The sequence below is a fragment of the Rhinoraja longicauda genome, chromosome 44 (assembly GCF_053455715.1).
Source record: "Rhinoraja longicauda isolate Sanriku21f chromosome 44, sRhiLon1.1, whole genome shotgun sequence".
NCBI classification, from domain to species: Eukaryota; Metazoa; Chordata; class Chondrichthyes; order Rajiformes; family Arhynchobatidae; genus Rhinoraja; species Rhinoraja longicauda.
Window position 1 is genome coordinate 5,537,967 of NC_135996.1, and position 19,967 is coordinate 5,557,933.

The following is a 19,967-nucleotide window of genomic DNA, read 5'->3' on the forward strand; positions in this document are numbered from 1 at the left end:
TCAGGCAGCATCTCAGGCGAGAAGGTCTGAAGAAGGGTCTCGACCCGAAACATCACACATTCCTTCTCTCCTGAGATGCTGCCTGACCCGCTGGGTTACTCCAGCATTTTGTGTCTACCTTAGATTTAACCCAGCATCTTTTTCCTACACATTCCAGGGGATGTCAGTCTAAATAGTCAATAGGTGCAGGAGGAGGCCAGACAGCCCTTCGAGCCAGCACCGCCATTCAATGTGATCATGGCTGATCACCCACAAGCAGCACCCCGTTCCTGCCCTCTCCCCATACCCCCTGACTCCGCTATCATTAAGAGCTCTATCTAACTCTCTCTTGAAGGCATTGAGAGAATCGGCCTCCACTGCCTTCTGAGGCAGAGAATTCCACAGATTTACAACTCTCTGAGTGAAGATGTTTTTCCTCATCTCCGTTCTCCATCCTAAACATCACCCTCTCCCTCCCCTCCCCTCCTCTCCCTCCCATCCTCCTCCTCCTCTCCCTCCCATCCTCCTCCTCCTCTCCCTCCCATCTCCTCCTCCTCCACCTCCCATCTCCTCCTCCTCCCCCTACCATCCTCCTCCCCCTACCATCCTCCTCCTCCACCCATCCTCCACCCCTACCATCCTCCTCCTCCTCCTCTCCCTCCCATCTCCTCCTCCTCCTCTCCCTCCCATCTCCTCCTCCTCCACCTCCCATCTCCTCCTCCTCCACCCATCCTCCACCCCTACCATCCTCCTCCTCCTCCTCTCCCTCCCATCTCCTCCTCCTCTCCCTCCCATCTCCTCCTCCTCTCCCTCCCATTCTCCTCCTCCTCCTTTCTCCTATCCTCCTCCTCCTCCTTTCTCCTATCCTCCTCCTCCTCTCCCTCCCCCTCCTCCTCTCCCTCTCTCCTCCCTCCTCCTCTCCCTCCCATCCTCCTCCTCCACCACTCCCTCCCATCCCCCTCTTCCTCCCATTCTCCTCCTCCTCCACTCCCTCCCATCCCCCTCTCCCTCCCATCCTCCTCCTCCTCCACTCCCTCCCATCCCCCTCTTCCTCCCATTCTCATCCTCCTCCACTCCCTCCCATCCCCCTCTTCCTCCCATTCTCCTCCTCCTCCACTCCCTCCCATCCCCCTCTTCCTCCCATCCTCCTCCTCCACCACTCCCTCCCATCCCCCTCTTCCTCCCATTCTCATCCTCCTCCCTCTCTCCTCCTCCTGCAGTGCAGTCAACGTGCACTGCAACCAAACATGATAGACAGTGGGAGGGGTGGGGGAAAGGGGCGGAGCGAGTGGAGGTCCCGCCCCCGGGCTCAGATCACGACGCCGATTGGGCGGGCGCCGCCAATGACCCCCCGCCCTCGCGCTGGACGATTGGCGCGGGCGGCCGTCCATCATCCGGCTGCCAGCAGGTTGGGCTGCGCGCCGACGTCAGTGGCGGCCGGCGGCCATCTTGACGGTTTGCGAGCGGAGGAGCGCGAGGCGGCGGCGGTTGTTGTTGTCGTCGTTTGTCGTCGAAACAAAACCCCCCCCCAAACAATTCTCCTCAGATTTCTCCCCGAGGTTTTAAAAGCCCCCTCTCCCTGACCGACGGGGGTGGAAAACCGCGCGCTGTTTCTCGCCATGTCGGAGAACCGCCAGCTGGAGGAGGAGGCGGGTGAAGAGAAGCAGGTGAGGGAATATAAAGGGACTTATAATAATAAGAAGAAGAAGAATAATAAAACACCTCAGGCCTACCCGGGTTTTGGATCCGGTCAACGATGTGTGTGTGAGTGTGAGTGTATGGGGGAGTGTAGTCGCCGATGTTCCTGGGACGGGTTGCCGTTGGGAGGGGGGTTTTTAGCGGAAGGACGACCGAGGAGAGGCGGAGAGACGGCGGCCATTTTGCCGGCCTGCCCGCCCGCCGCCTCCTCCCCGGAAGTCCCGCCCCTCGCCCACGCTGATTGGCCTGTGTGGGCGGTGCCAGCTCCCCCCATTGGCCGGCGGTCACGTCCGTCAGTCAGCCGGCGGGCTTGACGTCACTGGAGGGGCTTGAGCAGCCAACAAAAGCAAGGAATGTGTATGAGAGAGATATATAGAGAGATGTATATAGAGATATATATAGATATATATATATATTCATATATATATTTATAGAGATAATATATATTTATAGAGATATATATATATATTTATAGAGATATATATATTTATAGAGAGATATATATATAGAGATATATATATATATATAGAGATATATATAAAGATATAGATATATATATATAAAGATATATATATAGAGAGATATATATAGAGATATATATATATATAGAGATATATATAAAGATATAGATATATATATATATAGAGAGATATATATAGAGAGATATATATATAGAGATATATATATAGAGAGATATATATAGAGATATATATATAGAGATATATATATAGAGATATATATAGAGAGAGATATATATAAGAAAATAACTGCAGATGCTGGTACAAATCGATTTATTCACAAAATGCTGGAGTAACTCAGCGGGTCAGGCAGCATCTCGGGAGAGAAGGAATGGGTGACGTTTCGGGTCGAGACCCTTCTTCAGACTGATGTGATATCTCGGGAGGGCAGGAGAAATCACAGAGGGGGAGCAGCGAGAGAGCATGTTGCCAAACTCTCGTCGAAGAGAGGAGGAGAACTTCTTCAAAGTGGAGATACCTTGAAGAGAAATCGCAGTGGAGCAACAAGACGTACAGTTTTGTTGGTTAATTGGCTTGGTATAAATGTAAATTGTCTCTCGTGCGCAGGAAGGGGTCAGTGTGCAGGGATCGCTGGTCGGCACGGACTTAGTGGGCCAAAGGGCCTGTTTCCGCGCTGTATCTGTAAACTAAAAACTAAAACTCAGCGGGTCAGGCAGCATCTCTGGAGAAATGTCTTTGAAACAGTGACATTTTTACCATCCTCTACCACTTCCTTTACCAAAGAGTCTGTTTATTGCAAAGACAGGCGGGCTTGAAGGTAATATAAGAAAATAACTGCATATGCTGGTACAAATCGATTTATTCACAAAATGATGGAGTAACTCAGCAGATCAGGCAGCATCTCGGGAGAGAAGGAATGGGTGACTTTCGGGTCGAGACCCTTCAGACTGATGTCTGAAAATAACTGCAGATGCCGGTACATATAGAGAGAAAGATATATATATATATATAGAGAGAGAGAGAGAGAGAGAGAGAGAGATATAGAGAAAGATATATATATATATAGATATATATATATATAGAGAGAGAGAGAGATATATAGAGAAAGATATATATAGATATAGATATATATATAGAGAGAGAGAGATATATATAGAGAGAGAGATAAAGATGCAGATGCTGTTTTAAAATCGAAGGTGGACACACATACAATGCTGGAGCAAAGATAACTAGAGGAGCAAGATGGACCAAATCACCCATGCTGAAGTGCGCAGGAAAATAACTGCAGATGCCGGTACAAATTGAAGGTATCACAAAATGCGGTCACGATGGCGCAGCGGTAGTTGCTGCCTTACAGCGAATACAGCGCCGGGTTCCATCCTGACTACGGGCGCTTTCTGTACGGGGTTTGTACGTTCTCTTCGAGATCTTTGGTTTCCTCCCACACTCCAAAGACATGCAGGTTTGTAGGTTAATTGGCTTGTTAAATGTTCAAAATTGTCCCTAGTGTGTGTGGGATAGTGTTAGTGTGCGGGGATCGCTGGTCGGCGCGGACTCGGTGGGACAAAGGGCCTGTTTCTGCGCTGCATCTCTAAACTGAACTAAAAAGTAGAGTACAGGCAGCATCTCAGGAGAGAAGGAATGGGTGACGTTTCGGGTCCAGACCCTTCTTCAGACTGATCTCGGGAGAGGGCGGGAAAAAGTAAGGATGTGGTTGGAGACACAAAGACAGTGGGAGAACTGGGGAGGGGAAAGAGAAGGACAGAGAAGCTGTCGAAAGTTAGAGAAATCAATGTTCATACCGCTGTGGTGTAAGCTGAAGTGTAGTACGCAAAGGAGCATAACCTCCACCATTTTAGTAAGCAAAACCCGCCGTTCGCTGTGCCTCTCGAAATGTAATCAGTGTTTTGGGGGAACAGTATGTGTGATGATACCATAAAAATGCAGAATATATCTCGTCTATCAATTCACAGATTTTTGGTATTTAAAAAAAAAAAAATGTTTTGGCAAGTTTCTGCCTACTAAAATGGCGCCGTGACATACTACGGTTTTTAGGGTCCAGTGGTCTATCTTGCTCTGCTCTATTATCTTTGTGCTGGAGTAACTCAGCGGGTCAGGCAGCATCTCGGGAGAGAAGGAATGGGTGATGTTTCGGCTCGAGACCCTTCGTCAGGCTGATCAGCCTGGGGAGAGGGAAACACAGAAATAAGGAAGTGTAAGGTGTGAAAACGAGACATCAAAGGGGATGCAGTTGAAAGAAAAATGTAGAATAGATCATTGTTAGCTACAACGAAGTGTACAGAGATGGGTGTGAAGAAGGGTCTCGACCCGAAACGTCACCCATTCCTTCTCTCCTGAGATGCGGCCTGACCCGCTGAGTTACTCCAGCATTTTGTGTCTCACAAGAGCAAGGACATGGATGTCCCCCAGAGTGTTTCATTGTCAAGTGAGTGTGTGTGTGTCCCAGATAGGACAATGACAGCATACTTGCGGCAGCACAGCAGAATATGTAAACCTAGCCCGCTGCAATATAATGCACGATAACAGAAAGTGCAGTGTGTGTGTGTATATTTATGTGTACACATTTAGGATCAGGCTGATGAAGGGTCTCGGCCCGAAACATCACCCTTTCCGTCTCTACAGAGATGCTGACTATTCCGCTGAGTTACTCCAACATTTTGTGTCTACATTTACACATATTGGAAGGTTTTGATCCGAAACTTCACCTATTCCTTTTCTCCAGAAATGCTTTCTGACGCACTTACTGTGTGTGTGCATGTATATATGTGTCTGTGTATTTAATCCAGCATCTGTAGTTCCTTCCTACACATGTGTGTATGTATAAATATATGTGTGTGCATGTATATGTGTGTGTTTGTATGCGTGTGTGCATGTACATGTGTGTGTTTGTATTTGTGTATTTTATATATGTATATGTGTGTGTGTATACGTGTGTTTGGAAATATGTTTGTGTATGCATGTATGTTTGTATATTTCTGTGTGCATATTATACACACACACACACATATACACCAATCAGCCTAAACGTTATGACCACTGACGGGTGAAGTGAACTGACAGAAGGTCTACTGTGGCACAAGTCACAGAAAATGTTAATGGTGGTCGTGGGAGGAATGTGTCACAATACACAGTGCATCGCACCCTGCTGCGTATGGGGCTGCACACGGAGGACCAACAGCATATTAGGCAGGTGGTCATAATGTTTTGGCTGATCGGCATATGTGTGCGTGTGTGTATATGTGTGTGTATATATATATATATATATATATATATATATATATATATCTCCTGAGGAGTTACTCCATCTCTTGTGTATGTATTCATGTATGTATAAGAAAATAACTGCAGATGCTGGTACAAATCGAAAGTATTCACAAAATGCTGGAGTAACTCTGCAGGTCAGGCAGCATCTCAGGAGAGAAGGAATGGGTGACGTTTCGGGTCGACACCCTTCTTCAGACTGATGTCAGGGGGGCGGGACAAAGGAAGGATATAGGTGGAGACAGGAAGATAGAGGGAGATCTGGGAAGGAGGAGGGGAAGAGAGGGACAGAGGAACTATCTAAAGTTGGAGAAGTCAATGTTCATACCACTGGGCTGCAAGCTGCCCAAGCGAAATCTGAGGTGCTGTTCCTCCAATTTCCAGTGGGCCTCACCATGGCACTGGAGGAGGCCCATGACAGAAAGGGCAGACTGGGAATGGGAGGGAGAGTTGAAGTGCTCGGCCACCGGGTGATCAGTTTGGCCAACGCGGACCGAGCGCAGGTGTTGAGCGAAGCGATCGGCGAGCCTATGTTTGGTTTCGCCGATGTAAATAAGTTGACATCTGGAGCAGCGGATACAATAGATGAGGTTCATGTATGTATATAAGTATGAATGTAAGTAGTGGATCAGGCAGCATCTCTGGAGAAAAGCAATAGGTGACGTTTCTGGTTGAGACCCTTCTTTATGTGTATATGTAAATATACACTCACTGAACTTTCTCTTCTCGTTTATCATATTGTTTACAGTGTACTATGCTTACATATTCTGTTGTGCTGCTGCAAGTAAGAAGGTCATTGTCTGTCTGACACTCTGGAGTCTAGGTTCTGCTGTTTTTGGCTGTCCAACACACACACACACACACACACACACACACACACACACACACACACACACACACACACACACACAAACATTATGACCACCTGCCTAATGTGCTGTTGGTCCTCCGTGTGCTGCCAAAACAGCACCGACCGCCGAGGCATGGACTCTACAAGACCCCTGAAGGTGTCCTGTGGTATCTGGCACCAAAACATGAGCAGCAGATCCTTCAAGTCCTGTAAGTTGCGAGGTGGAGCCGCCGTGGATCGGACTTGTCGATCCAGCACATCCCACAGATGCTCAATCGGCTTGAGATCTGGAGAACTTGTAGGCCAGGGCAACACCGTGAACACTTCATCATGTTCCTCAAACCATTCCCGGACAATGGGTGCAGTGCGGCAGGGCGCATTATCCTGCTGAAAGAGGCCATTGCCATTAGGGAATACCATTGCCATGAACATATATAACATATAACATATAACAACTACAGCATGGAAACAGGCCTGTCCGGCCCTACCAGTCCACGCCGACCATTCTCCCTGACCTAGTCTCATCTACGTGCACTCAGACCATAACCCTCCAATCCCCTCCTATCCATATACCTATCCAATTTACTCTTAAATAATAAAATCGAGCCAGCCTCCACCACTTCCACCGGAAGCCCATTCCATACAGCCACAACCCTCTGAGTAAAGAAGTTCCCCCTCATGTTACCCCTAAACCTTTGTCCCTCAATTCTGAAGCTATGTCCCCTTGTTGGAATCTTCCCCACTCTCAAAGGGAAAAGCCTACCCACGTCAACTCTGTCCGTCCCTCTCAAAATTTTAAAAACCTCTATCAAGTCCCCCCTCAACCTTCTACGCTCCAAAGAATAAAGACCCAACCTGTTCAACCTCTCTCTGTAGCCTAAGTGCTGAAACCCAGGCAACATTCTAGTAAATCTCCTCTGTACCCTCTCCATTTTGTCGACATCCTTCCTATAATTTGGCGACCAGAACTGCACACCATACTCCAGATTTGGCCTCACCAATGCCCTGTACAATTTCAACATTACATCCCAACTTCTATACTCGATGCTCTGATTTATAAAGGCAAGCATACCAAACGCCTTCTTCACCACCCTATCCACATGAGATTCCACCTTCAGGGAACAATGCACAGTTATTCCCAGATCCCTCTGTTCCACTGCATTCCTCAATTCCCTACCATTTACCCTGTACGTCCTATTTTGATTTGTCCTACCAAAATGCAGCACCTCACACTTATCAGCATTAAACTCCATCTGCCATCTTTCAGCCCACCCTTCCAAAAGGCCCAAGTCTCTCTGTAGACTTTGAAAATCTACCTCACTATCAACTACTCCACCTATCTTAGTATCATCTGCATATTTACTAATCCAATTTGCCACACCATCATCCAGATCATTAATGTAAATGACAAACAACAGTGGACCCAACACAGATCCTTGGGGCACTCCACTAGACACTGGCCTCCAACCTGACATACAATTGTCAACCGTTACCCTCTGGTATCTCCCATTCAGCCATTGTTGAATCCATCTTGCAACCTCACTATTAATACCCAACGATTTAACCTTCTTAATCAACCTTCCATGTGGAACCTTGTCAAATGCCTTACTAAAGTCCATATAGACAACATCCACAGCCTTGCCCTTATCAATTTCCCTGGTAACCTCTTCAAAAAATTCAAGAAGATTAGTCAAACATGACCTTCCAGGCACAAATCCATGAAGGGGTGTACCCGGTCTGCAACGATGTTTAGGCAGGTGACACGTGTCAAATTGACATCCACATGAATGGCCGGACCCAGGGTTTCCCAGCAGAACATTGCCCAGAGCGTCACACTCCCTCCACCGGCTTGTCGTCTTCTCACAGTCGGTTCGGACCAGATGGGATAGCCTTCGTTGCCCTCGCGCATCGATGAACCTTGGGCGCCCAACACCCTGTTTGTGGTTTGTCCCTCCGCGGACCACTGTCGGTCGGTACTCACCACTGCTGACCGGGAACACCCCACAAGCCTTGCCGTTTCAGAGATGCTCTGACCCAGTCGTCTGGCCATAACAATTTGGCCCTTGTCAAAGTCGCTCAGGTCTTCACTCCTGCCCATTTCTCCTGCATCCAACACATCAGCTTCAAGAACTGACTGTTCACTTGCTGCCTCATTTATCCCACCCCTTGACAGGTGCCATTGTAACAAGATAATCAATGTTGTTCACGTCACCTGTCATAATGCCGGAGTAACCCAGCGGGACAGGCAGCATCTTTGGATAGAAGGAATGGGTGATGTTTTGGGTCGAGACCCTTCTTTAGACTCTGCCCATCGAGAATACTCCGCCATTCAATCGTGGCTGATCTATCTTTCCCTCTCAACTTCAGTCTCATGCCTTCTCCCCACAACCCCTGACACCCATACGAATCAAGAGCCTGTCAACCTCCACCTGTATCTCTAACCACGGAATCTAAGCCCGCTGTATCTCCAATCTAAACTAAACAAGCCATTCGGCCCACCTTGCCCACGCTGACCTATATGTTTAGTTTGCTTTATTGTCACATGTACCCACGCGGTCACGGGGAGAACGTACAAACTCGTACAGACAGCACCTGTAGTCTGGATTGAACCCAGGTCTCTGGCGATGTGGGTCAGCAACTCTACCGCTGTGTGACCGTGCAGCGCCCAATTCCAGCGGTGGCCTTGTATTCCTATTCTAGGGTGGGAAAGTAGTCTCAGTGGGGTGACTTTTGACAGTCTGACCCGAAATGTCACCTATCCCTTCTCTCCAGAGATGCTGCCTGGCCCGCTGAGTTACTCCAGCATTTTATTCACAAAATGCTGGAGTAACTCAGCAGGTCAGGCAGCATCTCAGGAGGGAAGGAATGGGTGACGTTTCGGGTCGAGACCCTTCTTCAGACTGAAACATCACCCATTCCTTGACCTGAAACGTCACCCATTCCTACTCTCCCGAGATGCTGCCTGACCTGCTGAGTGACTCCAGCATTTTGTGAATAAATGCCTTCGATTTGTACCAGCATCTGCAGTTATTTTCTTATACTCCAGCATTTTGTTTACCTTCAGAGTGTTTTTCCTTGCAGGCCGCAGTCAATGTTAATTATTGTATTTCAGTGGTCAGTCCACTGCCTCCCATCTCTGTTTGTTTTGGTTTCGCGATCTAAACCAGGCAGCCGATCTCAAAGTTGAAGATGACGTTTAGTTTGTATTTTCAGGGGAGCTAAGCTTTCTTTCAGAACGAACGCTCCCTTTTAGTGATCTCACTGGTCCGTTTTAAAATGCAGTTTAGTTTAGAGATACAGCACGGAAACTGGCCCTTCGACCCACCGTCGACACAGGCCAGCGATCCCCGCACATTAGCACTATCCTACGCACAGATATGATCATTTACGTTCACACCAAGCCAATTTCCTTGCATACCTGTACGCCTTTGGAGTGTGGGAGGCAACCGAAGATCTCGGAGAAAACCCACGCAGGTCACGGGGAGAACGTACAAACTCCGTACAGACAGCACCCGTAGTCTGGATCGAACCCGGGACTCCGGCGCTGTAAGGCAGCAACTCTACCGCTGCGCCACCGTGACCACCCAGTTCTGTAGAAGGAACGGCAGGTGCTTGTTTAGATAGACACAAATTGCCATAATAACTCAGCAGGTTGCCAGCATCTCTGGGGATGAAAATAGGTGACGTTTCGGGTCGGGTCCCTCCTTCAGACTAAAAATAGAGGTGGGGGGTGGGTGAAAATATAAACTGGAGGCGAGAAACGACCAGAACAAATCAATTGGTAGTGTAAGAAAATAACTGCAGATGCTGGTACAAATCGAAGGTGTTTATTCACAAAATGCTGGAGTAACTCAGCAGGTCAGACAGCATCTCAGGAGAGAAGGAATGGGTGACGTTTCGGGTCGAGACCCTTCTTCAGACTGATGTCAGGGGGTCGGGACAAAGGAAGGATATAGGTGGAGACAGGAAGATAGAGGGAGAACTGGGAAGGGGGAGGGGAAGAGAGGGACAGAGGAACTATCTAAAGTTGGAGAAGTCGATGTTCATACCACTGGGCTGCAAGCTGCCCAGGCGAAATATGAGGTGCTGTTCCTCCAATTTCCGGTGGGCCTCACTATGGCACTGGAGGAGGCCCATGAAAGAAAGGTCAGACTGGGAGTGGGAGGGGGAGTTGAAGTGCTCAGCCACCGGGAGACCAGTTTGGCCAACACGGACCGAGCGCAGGTGTTGAGCGAAGCGATCGCCGAGCCTGCGCTTGGTTTCGTCGATGTAAATAAGTTGACATCTGGAGCAGCGGATGCAATAGATAAGGAACCTCTGTCTCACCTGGAAAGACTGTTTGGGTCCTTGGATGGAGTTGAGGGGGGAGGTAAAAGGACAGGTGTTGCATCTCGTGCGGTTGCAGGGGAAAGTGCCCGGGGATGGGGTGGTTTGGGTAGGAAGGGACGAGTAGACCAGGGAGTTACTGAGGGAACGGTCTCTGCGGAACGCAGAGAGGGGAGGGGATGGAAAGATATGGCCAGTGGTGGGGTCCCGTTGTAGGTGACGGAAATGTTGGAGGATGATTTGTTGGATCCGCTGGCTGGTGGGGTCGAAGATGAAAACGAAGGGGATTCTGTCCTTGTTGCGAGTGGGGGGAGGGGGAGCACGGAACGCAGAGAGGGGAGGGGACAAATCAATTTGTCAACTCCAAAGAAAGACACAAAATGCTGGAGTAACTCAGCGGGTCAGGCAGCATCTCTGGAGAGAAGGAAATGGTGACATTTCGGGTCGAGACCCTTCTTCGGACTGAAAGTCAAGGGAAAACGAGAGATATAGACGAAGATGTAAGGAGACAGTTCGGTCCTACACAGTTTGTCAACCCCCCTGGACTCCAATGTTCCAAGAACCCAGAACAAGGGGCCACAGTTTAAGAATAAGGGGTAGGCCATTTAGAACTGAGATGATGAAAAACTTTTTCAGTCAGAGAGTTATGAATCTGTGGAATTCTCTGCCTCAGAAGGCAGTGGAGGCCAATTCTCTGAATGCATTCAAGAGAGAGCTAGATAGAGCTCTTAAGGATAGCGGAGCCAGGGGGTATGGGGAGAAGGCAGGAACGGGGTACTGATTGAGAATGATCAGCCATGATCACATTGAATGGCGGTGCTGGCTCGAAGGGCCGAATGGCCTCCTCCTGCACCTATTGTCTATTAATCCAATTTACCTTCAAGCCCATTTATTCACAAAATGCTGGAGTAACTCAGCGGGTCAGACAGCATCTCGGGAGAGAAGGAATGGGTGACGTTTCGCGTCGAGACCCTTCTTCAGACCCGAAACGTCACCCATTCCTTCTCTCCCGAGATGCTGTCCGACCTGCTGAGTTACTCCAGCATTTTGTGAATAAATCGATTTGTACCAGCATCTGCAGTTATTTTCTTATATTACCTTCAAGCCCGCCTGTCTTTGCAATAAACAGACTCTTTGGTAAAGGAAGTGGTAGAGGACGGTAAAAATGTCGCTGTTTCAAAGACATTTCTCCAGAGATGCTGCCTGACCCGCTGAGTTTTAGTTTTTAGTTTACAGATACAGCGCGGAAACAGGCCCTTTGGCCCACTAAGTCCGTGCCGACCAGCGATCCCTGCACACTGACCCCTTCCTGCGCACGAGGGACAATTTACATTTATACCAAGCCAATTAACCAACAAAACTGTACGTCTTTGGAATGTGGGAGGAAACCGAAGAAACCCCACGCGGGTCTTCTTCTTTCATGTCCATCGTCCATGTTTCAAATGTTACATCGCTGTCATCGTTCGTCCTGAAAAGGGCGCAAGCTTGCGGCGACAATCAGTGGGAGCCATCACTTGTACAGTAGACCAGCTCAGGACACTTCCAGCTTCCAGCCCCGCGACGTGGACGCTTCTGCTATGGGGCCACACGGGTCATGGGGGGGGAAACGTACAAACTCCGTACGGACTGCGCCCGTAGTCGGGATCGGACCCCCGGTGCTGTGAGGCAGCAACTCTACCGCTGCTCCTCTGTGATGCCCAGTTACCTCGGCTTTTTTGTTTTTCTGTGCCCGCCTTCTGAGCTGACCTCACCTTCTCTCATTTCCTCCACAGGACACGCAAGAGAAAGGGGCGATGAGCCCAGAGAAGGCCGAGGAAGTGAAGCTAAAGGCCAAGTACCCGGTGTTGGGGTTGAGACCAGGAGGTTCCGAGTTCCTGATGAAGCGGCTGCAGAAAGGGGTAAGGGCGCCCACGCGGAGGAACGGCCTCTCAAAGACCTGGCGGCTTAGGGGCTCTTCCCCATCTGCCGAAATAGAAATCGGGGGGCGGGGGGATGAGTGGACTGATGGGACAGGAGGCTGATACATCCCCAGGACCTGATAGTCTGCATCCCAGGCTATTTGTCTATCGCTGGTCAGCGCGGATTGGGTGGGCCGAAGGGCCTGGGTTAGGCCTCTCTGTGTTGACCAAAGTGCAAGCCGTATCCGACTGCCTTCTCCCTCTCTTGCAGCAGAAATACTTTGACTCTGGGGACTACAACATGGCCAAGGCCAAGATGAAGAACAAGCAGCCTCCCAGCAACGGGGCGGACAAGAACCTGGTGACCGGAGACCACATCCCCACCCCAGAGGACCTGCCGCAGAGGAAGTCCTCGCTCGTCACCAGCAAACTTGCCGGCTGACCCCCCCCCCTTCACCCCCTCTATGGTGCTGCCCGGCCGTCTCCAACCGGGATGGACGCTGACCGACACATCCAGCGGGGAGGGGGGGGCCGGGGATGAGGGGGTGCGGAGACGGGATTCCCTTCTGAGTGCCGCCGATTGATTTTTTTTTTAACGCCGCCCTGCTCCCCCCCCCCCCCCCCACCCCCTTCGGCAAACCAGCGGAACCAAAATGGCTTCATCCCACCCCCTTCTCTTCCATCCTTCACCCTCCCATCTCCGACATTAATTGTCCTGCCTTCCCAACCATTCCCCGGGGATTGAGATGGTCTTCGAGTGAGGGGAGGAGGGGGGGGGGAGTGGTGTGGGAGCAGCCAATTCAAGATTCCCCCACCCTCCCCACTTCAAAAACGCTCCCCGCGATTACTCCAGCGCTCTTGTGTCTTTTTGTTTTGTAAACCAGCGTCTGCAGTTCCTCGGTTTGCACCTCCCACCACAGCCGTGGCGGTCATAGATCGGGTCAAGGGGGTCGGCACGGTGGCGCGGAGGTAGAGTGGCGGAGGTAGACAGCGCCTGAGACCCGGGTGCCATCCCGACTACGGGTGCTGTCTGTACGGAGTTTGCACGTTCTCCCCGTGACCCGCGTGGGTTTTCTCCAGGATCTCCGGTTTCCTCCCGCACTCCAAAGACGTAGAGGTTTCAATGATAATTGGCTTGGTAATTGTAAGAATTGTCCCTGGTGGGTGTAGGATAGTGTTAGTGTGCGGGGATCGCTGGTCGGCGGTGGGCCGAAGGGCCTGTATCTGCGCTTTATCTCGAAACTAAACTCAATGGAGGGATTGCTGCAAGGGAGAAGGGCATTTCATAACCACCCTCCCTGACACAAAGTCGTGCTGTGCATTTTTACTTTTAAACAAAACTTCTATTACTTTTGCCGAAATATATCCGGTTTCCACGGTTTGGGTGGTTGCAGTTTGCCTTCCTGGTAGTCGGTGGGTGAGTGAGGGGGGTGAACCGAGAAGTGGTCTGTTCTCACCCGTGAAACAAAACGGTTCGCCCCGCGGTCAGTCGTGTTCTCGGTGGCACCGCTGATTCTCCCGGCACCGCCGGTTCCAGAGCCTTTTCCGGATTATCCCTGGGGGTTCCGGAATATTCCGCCGGGGGGGGGAGGTGCCAGCCTGCAAAGTTGGCCTCGGGAGACGACCTCTAGGAGGGGCAAAGTCGACCTGCCAATCGACCGCTGAAAACCCTCTCGTGATCCGAACTAAAGGAGGTGTCGGCAGTGGTGGACCTGTTCCTCTCTGCTTCCTCCCACCGTCCGGGTGAGGCCAAACAGAGAGTTATCTTGCCCCCCCCCCCCCCCCACCCTGCTATTTAAAATCCGCTGCAGGAGTTGCCGCGGCGATTTCCCCCCCCCCCTCCCTGGGATAATTTGCACAAATTTCCCCTCTTATAAAATGGCCGCCCTCCCACAGACCTGTTTGGTGAAAGACTAGGCGAGAACGTTTCTTCTGCGGGCGGTGAACTTGCGCCATTTTTCCACCCTGTGTTTTTAATCGGGAGTAAGTCCGTGGCCGGGGGGGTGTTTTATTCGAGGTTTACAAAGCCAGGAAGGGTTGTTGGAGAGGGGGGGGAGGATGGAAGAGTCGTATTATTGCCCCCCCCCAACCCCCCTCGTCTTCCCGATCGTCAATGTCCAGACACGCCGGGGTGTGTTTTACGTGTCTAGTGCAGATGGGGATGGGGGGGAAACAGAGCTGAGCGTTCGTCTCAGCGACCCCACCTAGTGGCCGAGGCCTACAACAGCAGCGTGACTGTTGACATAGCAAAAATCAATTGGGAAAGGGGAGGAGGATGGGAGGTGGCAGGCCCGATTTTTAAAAACCGATAGATAACAGTCGGAGAAAACTTCACACTACAACAAAAAAAAAAAGGACATTAGACACAATGCTGGAGTAACTCAGCGGGTCAGGCAGCATCTCTGGAGAGAAGCAAAGGGCAACGTTTCGGGTTGAGACCCTTCTTCGGATTTAGAGTTGAGAAACTGAAATCCGAACAAAGGTCTCGACCCGAAACGTCGCCCATTTCCTTCTCTCCAGAGATGCTGCCCGCCCCGCTGAGTTACTCCAGCATTTTGTGTCCACCTTCGATTTTTAAACCAGCATCTGCAGTTCCTTCCAACACAAGAAAAGGACATTAATCCTTTGTGGTCGTGTCCGCCTACGGCCAGGTTTTAAAAAACAAAACAAAAGTCACATCCCTTCAGCCAGCCGAAGGTCGGTCAGTTCTGTTGGTTTAGTTCCTCCCCCCATCATCCTGTGTTCGGCCTCTTCCCCACTTTACACAGGTGGGAAAGGTTGGCATGTCAATGTAACTTGGCAGAGTGTGTTTAGAACGGGGTAAGAGGAGATTGGGGTGGGAGATGGGGGAGGGAGGGAGGGAGGTGACTGAGGTGTACATGGTTTTATACGGGAGGAGGGAGAGGAGCAGGAGGGGCCACGAAAGAAGCGGTGGGCGAGGGACGTGAAATAAAACAAAATGGCTGCTGTTTCCAATGTTGTCACCCATCGATTAACCCCCCCCCCCCCCCCCCCCCGATTCCTCCGGTTTTTTTTGGATGGTTTTGTGTTCCCCCTCACCTCTTCTTTGTCTGCTCCTCCACTCACACCCCGGGAGAGGGTGGGAGGGGGGAGAACATAAAAGAACCTGAGGATAAACACCCTCCTTCCACCCTCTCCGACTCTCAAATCTCCCTTTGAAGCTGCATATATTTATATTAAAAAAAGAACAATACGCACAAGCATTGGATCGTCACTGATTTTTATGGGGAGGGGAGGATGAGGGAGGAGGGGCCAGAACCAGGGGCCACACACAGTCTAAGAATAACAGGGGAGGCCGTGTAAAACAGGTGAGAAAAAGGTGAGATTGGAAAGACTGGGCTTGTATTCACTGGAGTTTAGAAGGACGAGAGGGGATCTTATAGAGACGTATAAAATTATAAAAGGACTGGACAAGCTAGATGCAGGAAAAACGTTCCCAATGTTGGGGAGTCCAGAACCAGGGGCCACACAGTCTGAGAATAAAGGGGAGGCCATTTAAAACTGAGGTGAGAAGGAACTTTTTCACCCAGAGAGTTGCGAATCTGTGGAATTCTCTGCCACAGAGGGCAGTGGAGGCCGATTCAATGGATGAATTTAAAAGAGAGTTAGATAGAGCTCTATGGGCTAGCGGAATCAGGGGATATGGGGAGAAGGCAGGCACGGGTTACTGATTGTGGATGATCGGCCGTGATGACAATGAATGGCGGTGCGTACAGGCTCGAAGGGCTGAATGGCCTCCTGCACCTGCTTTCTATGTTTCTATGAGGGGTGTGGTCGGGCGGACCAGGGCCCTGTCTCACCTGTGTGCCGATGGCCTTGAGGATCGGCGGGCTGGCAGTATCGAGCGCCGCCCATCGCAGAGTGTCACTGGAACTAGCTGGCGGTCTCATTTACCCCCTCCCCAATCAAGTTGGACAGCACGGTGGTGCAGCGGGTAGAGTCGCTGCCTCACAGCGCCAGAGACCCGGGTTCGATCCTGGCCTCGGGAGCTGTGTATGTGTGTCTGTCTGCATCTATGTGTCTTTTTCTCTGTGTGCGTGCGTCTCTCTTCTGAGTGTGTGTGTCTGTTGAGGTGTCTCATGTGTGCGTCTGTCTGTCTATGCGTGTGTCTGTCTGCCTCTGTGCGGAGTTTGCACGTTCTCCCCGTGACCTCGTGGGTTTCCTCCTCGTGCTCTGGTTGCCTCCCACGCTCCAAAGACGAGCAGGTTTGCAGGTTTATTGACCCTCTGCAAAATTGTCCCAAATGTGTTGGGAGTGGATCGGAAAGTGGGATAACGTAAAACTAGTTATTCATCCACTCTATCCGTCCAGGTCTTTCAATGTTCTGTGCGTTTCGATTAAGTCCGTCCGTCCCCCTCATCCTTCTAAACTCCAGCGAGTACAGGCCCAGTGCCGACAAACGCTCATCGTACGTTAACCCACTCGTTCCTGGGATCATTCTCGTAAACCTCTGGACCCTCTCCAGAGCCAGCACATCCTCAGATGTGAGGACCAAAACTGCTCACAATAATCAAAATGTGGCCTGACCAGCGCCGTCTAGAGCATTACATCCATGCTTTTATGCTCTAGTCCGCTCGAAATGAATGCTAAACATTGCATTTGCCTTTTTTTACTGCCTTAAATTAACCTTTCGTGATTCTCGAGGTTTAATCCCCGGGATGGCGGGACTGCCACAGGAGGAAAGACTGGGCTTTGTATTCTCTGGAGTTTAGAAGGATGAGAGGGGGATCTTATCAAATTATAAAAGGACTGGACAAGCTCGATGCAGGAAAAATGTTCCCGATATTGGGGGAGTCCAGAACCAGGGGCCACACACAAGAATAAAGGGGAGGCCATTTAAAACTGAGGTGAGGAAAAAACTTTTTCACCCAGAGAGTTGTGAATGTGTGGAATTCTCTGCCACAGAGGGCAGCGGAGGCCGATTCACTGGATGAAATTAAAAGAGAGTTAGATAGAGCTCTAGGGGCTAGTGGAATCGAGGGATACGGGGAGAAGGCAGGCACGGGTTACTGATTGTGGATGATCAGCCATGATCACGATGAATGGCAGTGCTGGCTCGAAGGGCCGAATGGCTTCCTCCTCCACTTATTTTCTATGTTTCTATTCTCCCCCCCGTGACCTGTGTGGACTTTTTCTGGTTTCCTCCCACACTCCAAAGACGTACAGATACGGTGCAGAAACAGGCCCTTCAGCCCACCGAGTTCGTGCCGACCAGCGATCATCCCTACACTAGTTCTGTCCCTCACACCAGAAGCCAATTAACCTGCACGTCTTTGGGAGTGTGGGAAACATAGAAAATAGGTGCAGGAGTAGGCCATTCGGCCCTTCGAGCCTGTACGCACCGCCATTCAATATGATCATGGCTGATCATCCAACTCAGTATCCTGTACCTGCCTTCTCTCCATACCCCCTGATCCCTTTAGCCACAAGGGCCACATCTAACTCCCTCTTAAATATAGCCAATGAACTGGCCTCAACTACCTTCTGTGGCAGAGAATTCCACAGACTCACCACTCTGTGTGAAGAAATGTTTTCTCATCTCGGTCCTAAAAGACTTCCCCCTTATCCTTAAACTGTGACCCCTTGTTCTGGACTTCCCCAACATCGGGAACAATCTTCCCGCATCTAGCCTGTCCAACCCCTTAAGAATTTTGTACGTTTCTATAAGATCCCCCCTCAATCTTCTAAATTTCAGCGAGTACAAGACGAGTCTTTCCAGTCTTTCTTCATATGAAAGTCCTGCCATCCCAAGGATCAATCTGCTGAACCTTCTCTGTACTCCCTCTAAGGCTAGAATGTCTTTCCTCAGATTAGGAGGCCAAAACTGTACACAATACTCCAGGTGCGGCCTCACCAAGGCCCTGTACAACTGCAGTAGAACCTCCCTGCTCCTTTACTCCTCTTGCTATGAATGCCAACATACCATTCGCTTTCTTCACTGCCTGCTGCACCTGCACGCTTGCTTTCAATGACTGGTGCACCATGACACCCAGGAAGAAACCGGAGCACCCGGAGAAAACCCACAAGGTCACATGGAGCACTGAATTAAAGACATGGCATTGAATCTCTGACTGCCGACCGGAGTTCACACCGTACACACACTGGTGCCGAAAATAATGCCAAGATAAACTGATCTCATCTGTACACGATCCATAATCCCTGCACTTCCACATGCCTATCTAAAACCCTCTTGAATTGATTACATTTTGTTAGCCAAGTATGTAAACATACAAGGAACTTGCCTTGGTGCTTTGCTCGCAAGTAACAACACACCACTATCACATCTGCCGCCACCACCACCCGCATATTCTATATATACTAAAACTCTTGTTTGTTTGTTTGTTTGTTTGTTTGTTCCTGAACTACAGCCAAAACTGTACACGACAGCGAGACAATTTTAGGCCCACCTTACTCACCGTCGTCCCTTTGGTGCTAATGGACGAAGTTTCTTTGAAATCGCTGTTATATTTTTGAAGTTATTCGCATTTTAAAGTTTAAATCTATCTCTTAGGTGGGAGGATGAGAGGGTCAATAGACAATAGGTGCAGGAGTAGGCCATTCAGCCCTTCGAGCCAGCACCGCCATTCAATGCGATCATGGCTGATCACTCTCAATCAGTACCCTGTTCCTGCCTTCTCCCCATACCCCCTCACTCCGCTATCCTTAAGAGCTCTATCCAGCTCTCTCTTGAAAGCATCCAACGAACTGGCCTCCACTGCCTTCTGAGGCAGAGAATTCCACACCTTCACCACTTTCTGACTGAAAAAGTTCTTCCTCATCTCCGTTCTAAATGGCCTACCCCTTATTCTTAAACTGTGGCCCCTTGTTCTGGACTCCCCCAACATTGGGAACATGTTTCCTGCCTCTAATGTGTCCAATCCCCTAATTATCTTATATGTTTCAATAAGATCCCCCCTCATCATACTAAATTCCAGTGTATACAAGCCCAATCGCTCCAGCCTTTCAACATACGACAGTCCCGCCATTCCGGGAATTAACCTAGTGAACCTACGCTGCACGCCCTCAATAGCAAGAATATCCTTCCTCAAATTTGGAGACCAAAATTGCACACAGTACTCCAGGTGCGGTCTCACCAGGGCCAGGGTCATTAAACTTCCCCCCTCTCATCTTAAACCTACGCACTCTAGTGTTGGATATTTCCACCCTGGGGGGGGGGAGGTTCTGGCTGTCTATCCTAATATATGCCACTCGTAACTTTATATACTGGGGTGGGGTTCATATGGTATGGCTCAGTGGTGGTGTCTATGCCACACAGCGCCAGAGACCGGGGGTGGGGGTGGGTTCGATCCTGACTACGGGTGCTGTCTGTATGAAATTTGCTCATTCTGTTAGATAGGGCTCGAGGGGCTAGCAGAATCAAGGGATATGGGGCATGGAATAAGGGATATGGGGCGAAGGCAGACACGGGTTACT

The 19,967-nt window shown here is 50.1% G+C and overlaps 1 protein-coding gene across 2 annotated transcripts; it reads left to right on the top strand.

The window, feature by feature from the left end:
• The first annotated feature begins 1,402 nt into the window (after positions 1–1,402).
• On the top strand, positions 1,403–15,733 carry LOC144612276 (alpha-endosulfine-like). 2 transcript variants are annotated; one of them, XM_078431844.1, is made up of 3 exons: positions 1,403–1,646; positions 12,387–12,512; positions 12,784–15,733. In XM_078431844.1, exons 1-3 carry the CDS (start codon positions 1,599–1,601, stop codon positions 12,952–12,954), a joined length of 345 nt encoding a protein of 114 aa, XP_078287970.1. In that variant the 5' UTR covers positions 1,403–1,598; the 3' UTR covers positions 12,955–15,733. The 2 variants fall into 2 exon arrangements, with proteins under 2 accessions (XP_078287970.1, XP_078287971.1); XM_078431845.1 differs by having other exon boundaries at positions 12,787–15,733.
• The last annotated feature ends 4,234 nt before the right edge of the window (positions 15,734–19,967 follow it).

Coding starts and splice junctions, on each gene's coding strand:
- LOC144612276 (XM_078431844.1), top strand. CDS start 1,599: ATGTCGGAGAACCGCCAGCTGGAGGAGGAGGCGGGTGAAGAGAAGCAG. Junction 1,647..12,386: donor AGGCGGGTGAAGAGAAGCAG/GTGAGGGAATAT, acceptor TTTCCTCCACAG/GACACGCAAGAGAAAGGGGC. Junction 12,513..12,783: donor TGAAGCGGCTGCAGAAAGGG/GTAAGGGCGCCC, acceptor CCTCTCTTGCAG/CAGAAATACTTTGACTCTGG.